This window comes from Salmo trutta, chromosome 1 (genome assembly GCF_901001165.1).
Source record: "Salmo trutta chromosome 1, fSalTru1.1, whole genome shotgun sequence".
Lineage (NCBI taxonomy): Eukaryota > Metazoa > Chordata > Actinopteri > Salmoniformes > Salmonidae > Salmo > Salmo trutta.
Genome location: NC_042957.1, coordinates 60,506,633 through 60,513,100, shown reverse-complemented (window position 1 = coordinate 60,513,100; position 6,468 = coordinate 60,506,633). Strand labels below are relative to the sequence as shown.

The following is a 6,468-nucleotide window of genomic DNA, read 5'->3' as shown; positions in this document are numbered from 1 at the left end:
CTTATCATGTTTCATTACTTATTCTAATGAATAGGCCATTCAGCTACTTTACCAATTCAAACCTTTAAAACGTTCAGCCTCATCAAATCTTTATCAAGACTGTATTTTATGAGTGACCTTGCCGAGTGGAATGACATTGGCTTACAGTATGCTGACTAATCATAAGGACAGGAACAGGATATGTGGGGAGAGAATAATGTATGACTCATAGAAGGCCTTGTCAGCACACCAGCAGCATATACATAACACTACTTAAAGAGCTCTCATTCACTGGCTATTTGCTATTTATGGCCAGTTGGATAGCTACATTTCAGCTATAAGTTCTATACACCTCCATAACCATGTAATCACCATCATATTCATCATCACCTCTTTCAATGGGCTGTTTATCCATTAGCAAGTTGCCATGGCAATCATCTTAACAAACCAACCAAGTGTATGACAACAAACTATGGTAGGCCTACCACCTACCATAATGGATAATAATATAGTCTTAAGAGTCATATTGTGGCTACATGTATACAAACAAAAAACAACTTGAGTGACACCATCTGTAAATGTCAGTGACACAATAGAATACTTTCTTACTTGTGTATTTCCTATGCAATGTTTTAGATTAAAGTGACTGGTTGGTCCGTGTCCTCTGGATGAGGGACATGGGGGTGTGAGGAGTGGGGGCTGGTCTTCTGGGAGGATGGAGGATGTGGGATCATTGATGTGTCCAGAGATCAATAAAGGAGAGTATTCAGATCTCAACAGTGAAACCCAACCAGCCTGCCAATACAAGGGGGCTTCAGCCCATAGAGTAGAGCAGACCCCCTCAGCTGATAGGTACAGAAGGGTGGAGCCAGACAGGGTCAGGGGGACAATAAGGTTAGAGTGGAGGTGGGACGTGACGGTAGCAGGTTCAGTGTGCTGCAACCTGATTGGTGGCTTCTGCTGGCCAAATTGTCTGAGATCAATAGCCATCAACACTGGTTTGCATTTAAGTGTAAATACCTCAATGAGCAGTAAACACAATTATAGAACTCAGACGTGCATTAGTGGTCTTTCAGTGGCCTTCCCAAATGTAGTGTACCATCAAGGACTATGGAGCCTGTCCAAAAACTCCACATAATGGACCATGTGATCTGCTTTGATGGACAGGTTCAATACAGAGGATATCCCAGAGGTGTGTGTATGAGCATAATTGCTCAATTGAAAATTCACACTCTCGCTCACTCAATTCACTTACCATATGGCATTGTGTCATGGTACTATAAGTACAAGTGGTAGGTCAACGGTTGTAAGCCTTGGTATGAAATTACATGACATGAAATGATGTTATAAAATGGATTGTAAAACATGAGTCAATATTAATTCAGTTGTTTCTTTCTTGAAAGTGCACATCCCTCATTGAACTGTCTTACCTTGATAGTCTGATCATTCACAGTAGTGTTACTTCAGGGATGACCAACTATGCAAGTGAAGCAGTCTCCCTCTTGTGGTGCATCATTATATTGTGTAAGATACTGTGGTGTGGCTGGTAAAAAGCCGAGCTCTTTGAGCCATGTTACAATTCCCTCCAAGTGGGTTAACCCTATTGGCGCGTTGAGCAGGGTGTTTGCCTTTCACGCCTGGATTTGCTTCCCACTTCTTTTGTTCGCTACATAAACTGTATATTTTATTTTTGGGGTGCAGCTGGTAAATATTGTAGGCTATAGGCCTACGTACCGTAGCCTACTAGGTGAACATGTAAAAAGCGCAAGAATCAAGCTGTGCCTAGAATGATGATGCGCTTGACACCAGACCCCGAAGAAGGCACAGTGATGCCAAAACGTTGGTGGTTTACCCAATACATTACCGGGAGCTTGTATATAGAGTATGCGACTCTCTTTTTTTTGTTGCTTAGTTTGCTCGCCGTTGGTCAGCACCTCTACCAACTTTTGGGGTGTGCACCAGCTCATTAAATTCATTCATTAATATACAGTTGACGCAGTAATACAGACCACATAAAGTAGAAATGATCAATAAAACTGCATGTGAAAAACGCATCTACCCAGTAGATTTCAGGTAGATTTCCGGGGATGCTTTCTTTGGCAAACAACATGCAATGCAACACTTTGGAGGGAAAGCTAGAGAGCGAGAGAGAGCGATAGAGAGAGAGAGAGAGATAGATGAAGTGTCAGAAAAGTGACTCCAGTTGATCCGTGTCTCTTGTCTATGTAGATCAGGGTTCCCCAACTGGCGGCCGGAGTGCCGAATTTGTACTGCAGGTGTTTTTTGTTTGTTGCATTTTCATTGTTGGACATAAAACAATGTAAATCAGCTCCAAGTTATTTTAATTTGGAATATCTGTTCCCAAGTATTCCCATGTATAATATAGAGACACATTACCATATACAAATGCAAGCAAGGTTTGGAATTATAATGTTTTAGTCAAATATTATATCTGTTTGGGCTTAATGCGGTCAATTTGAAGTCTACAAATGATTTGTAATTATGTTCTTGCCCCCCAACCTTCCACTCAAGAAAAAAATGACGCGCGTCTGAATCTAGTTGATGATCCCAGGTGTAAATCGTTCAAGTCGTCTACTGCATAAGTCACAGGGTAAATCGGGAAAGAGTGGACTTGCCTCTCTTCAGTTCGTGCACGACTCTTGCCTCCGCAGTACACTGCTGGATAGCGCTCAGTACAGTCAGTCTGCGCCGGGACGCTGCACGCACGCACCAGTGAACTGCTAATGCGACGCATCTCACTCTCAAAAGGTCTCGAACGCTACACGGCAGCGAAGAGCATGGGGAATTCACTGCGGACTCATTGATAAAGAATTTCCACTGGAATTAAAATGAACAATTCGTCCTGTATGTTCCTTTGCAGTATCCATTTAGTATAGTCTATTTGTTTATGACACTGTAGGAAACCGAAGCATGGCGGGTACCTTATCATTGGTGATGTTGTTTGGAGTGGTGAGTAGTGGCATGATTTATAACTCTGATTTCATAAAGATATATTTCATTTTGATTGAATGGGTAGCATGGGAGAAACGTGTTCATTGTTTGCATTTTATTACTTTGCGTTATAACACTGTAGTTTCATTGGACTGGGGATCCCTGCACTGTCCCTCGTATTTCTCCATCCAATGCTGGCAAATTAGTGACGATACTAATCTGAGGAGAGCTGCTGGAGGGAAGGTGATTACCACCCCCATCTCAGAACTGATCATCTCAGAACTGATCATAACAGTTATAGTTCTCTATGCTCTTCATCTGAATCCTTTATAGAACAACCATCCTGGAAGGTTTTCATAGGCAGGTGCCATAGCCCAAGGTTCCTTTTACAATGTAGGATTTCATAGCAGGTCCGTCCATTCAAAACTGTGATAAGATCACATACGGACTGAAATGAAAGGCTTGGTCAGTCATCGGTAAATATGCATACTTAGTGTAGGGGAAGCTACTCTGAAAATATTGTTGACCAAGTTACCAATTACTTCACACTGGAAGATGTTAAACTACACTAAAGCTACACTTAAGAAAATATATATTTGACTTAACTAAAGTTACTTTGAAAAAGTAGTTCACTACATCCAAACTAGTTCTTAAAAAACGTTAATATGTGCACCTAAAATGCCATAGATAACAAATTGCAATTGAGGTCATATGTTAACAGAATGTGTAATTTAGCCTAAGAAACAAAAAAACGAATGTTTCAAGTGAGAATTAGGCAGGTTTAATGCTGAAAAAAAGAAAATGATTGCCTACTTCACCCATATACCCAGTTTAACTTCTTCCAGTGTAAAGTAATTGATAGCTTGGTAAAATATATTTTCAGAGTAGCTTCCCCAACACTGAGTATGCATATATGAAACCGATCTCTGCCATTTACTGATGACTGATCAAACCCTTAACATTTCAGTCCGTATGTGATCTAATAACAGTTTTTATGAATGAACCTGTTATGAAATCCTAAAATACCCATATTTTCTTTTTTTTGGCAGTAGGCTTCTGTTGAAGTGGAGGTAGTGACTTATCTGAAGTTCAGAAAGTTTTGAGCAATTCATGACATGCATGTGAATTTTCGATAGTTGGGGGATGATAATGATAATGGTGATGGGGATGATTACAAACTATTTGCTATTATTTGGTGAGTGGCTGTCATAGGCTCCTGATATTTCAAGACCTGCTGGTCTAATAAGGCTTGTTCATTCACTCAGCATGTGAACAGCCCTCTACATTACTCAGGAGCAGTCTGTTTTGACAGCTTCTTTACAACATTGTGGTAGTATAGAGCATGTTTGTAGAATTAGATTCAGAAATAGTCTCTAATTGACTATGAAATCGGGGAGAGTGCAAAGCAGGCATCTCAAGGCTGGGGATGTGACCTGGTGTGTGTATTTGCATGTGTGTGTGTGTGTGTGTGTGTGTGTGTGTCTGTGAGGGCATTGCCTTATTCTACACGTTTGAGTTAAAGACTTAAAGCCAATTTATGCTTGATCCGAAAATGTGGTCGGAGGCTCCGTATGGATGGTGTGATGCAATTGCGGAGTCTATGGAGGGGAGGCATGCAGAGACAAAAATGAGCTCCGTACCGCATCGCTGTGCGCGTCTCAAATTTTGTGACAATGCGGAGGGCTCCGTATAGCTCCTCATTGACATGATTGGTTGATGATAGGTACAGTTGATGTCGGAAGTTTACATACACCTTAGCCAAATACATTTAAACTCAGTTTCACAATTCCTGATATTTAATCCTGGTAAAAATTCCCTGTCTTAGGTCAGTTAGGATCAGCACTTTATTTTAAGAATGTGAAATGTCAGAATAATAGTAGAGAGAATTATTTATTTCAGCTTTTATTTCTTTCATCACATTCCTAGTGGGTCAGAAGTTTACATACACTCAATTAGTATTGTCACGACTTCCGCCGAAGTCGGCCCCTCTCCTTGTTCGGGCGGCGTTCCCCGGTCGACGTCACCGGCTTTCTAGCCATCGCCGCTCCATTTTTCCATTGTTCCATTTGTTTTGTCTTGTTCCCTGCACACCTGGTTTTCATTCCCTAATCACACTGCATGTATTTATTCCTCTGTTCCCCTCCATGTCTTTGTGTGATATTGTTTTTTGTTACGTGTTTGTGTGTACGCGCCAGGCTGTGACTGTTTCGCGCATTACACTTTTAACTTTGGCTGGAGGTTTTGACGCAGTGGCGTCTGTCGGTTTATTTTGCCTCTGCCTTAATAAAGTGTGTGCCTGTTCACAACTCTCTTGGTAGCATTGCCTTTAAATTGTTTAACTTGGGCCAAACGTTTTGGGTAGCCTTCCACAAGCTTCCCACAATAAGTTGGGTGAATTTTGGCCCATTCCTCCTGACAGAGCTGGTGTAACTGAGTCAGGTTTGTAGGCCTCCTTGCTCGCACACACTTTTTCAGTTCCGCCCACAAATGTTCTATAGGATTGAGGTCAGGGCTTTGTGATGGCCACTCCAATACCTTGACTTTGTTGTCCTTAAGCCATTTTGCCACAACTTTGCAACTATGCTTGGGGTCATTGTCCATTTGGAAGACCCATTTGCGTCCAAGCTTCAACTTCCTGACTGATGTCTTGAGACGTTGCTTCAATATATCCACATAATTCTCCTCCCTCATGATGCCATCTATTTTGTGAAGTGCACCAGTCCCTCCTGCTGCAAAACACCTCCACAACATGATGCTGCCACCCCTGTGCTTCACGGTTGGGATGGTGTTCTTCGGCTTGCAAGCCTCCCCCTTTTTCCTCCAAACATAACGATGGTTATTATGGCCAACAGTTCTATTTTTGTTTCATCAGACCAGAGGACATTTCTCCAAAAAGTACGATCTTTGTCCCCATGTGCAGTTGCAAACCGTAGTCTGGCTTTATTATGGCGGTTTTGGAGCAGTGGCTTCTTCCTTGCTAAGCGGCCTTTCAGGTTATGTCAATATAGGACTCGTTTTACTGTGGATATAGATACTTTTGTACCTGTTTCCTCCAGCATCTTCACAAGGTCCTTTGCTGTTGTTCTGGAATTGATTTGCACTTTTCGCACCAAAGTACATTCATCTCTAGGAGACAGAACGCATCTCCTTCCTGAGCGGTATGACGGCTGCGTGGTCCCATGGTGTTTATACTTGCCTACTATTGTTTGTACAGATGAACGTGGTACCTTCAGGCATTTGGAAATTGCTCCCAAGTATGAACCAGACTTGTGGAGGTCTACAATTGTTTTTATGAGGTCTTGGCTGATTTCTTTTGATTTTCCCATGATGTCAAGCAAAGTGGCACTGAGTTTGAAGGTAGGCCTTGAAATACATCCACAGGTACACCTCCAATTGACTCAAATGATGTCAATTAGCCTATCAGAAGCTTCTAAAGCCATGACATCATTTTAGGAATTTTCCAAGCTGTTTAAAGTCACAGTCAACTTAGTGTATGTAAACTTCTGACCCACTGGAATTGTGATACAGTGAATTATA

At 41.7% G+C, this 6,468-nt stretch overlaps 1 protein-coding gene across 1 annotated transcript in view; it reads left to right on the top strand.

The window, feature by feature from the left end:
* The first annotated feature begins 2,605 nt into the window (after positions 1–2,605).
* The window catches only part of LOC115203941 (tumor necrosis factor receptor superfamily member 16), a 43,047-nt gene continuing 39,184 nt past the window's right edge, over positions 2,606–6,468 (top strand). The window contains exon 1 of the mRNA XM_029769046.1: positions 2,606–2,949. Coding sequence (XP_029624906.1) covers positions 2,911–2,949 — 39 coding nt within the window. The 5' untranslated portion in view covers positions 2,606–2,910. The remainder of the gene's footprint in view (positions 2,950–6,468) is intronic.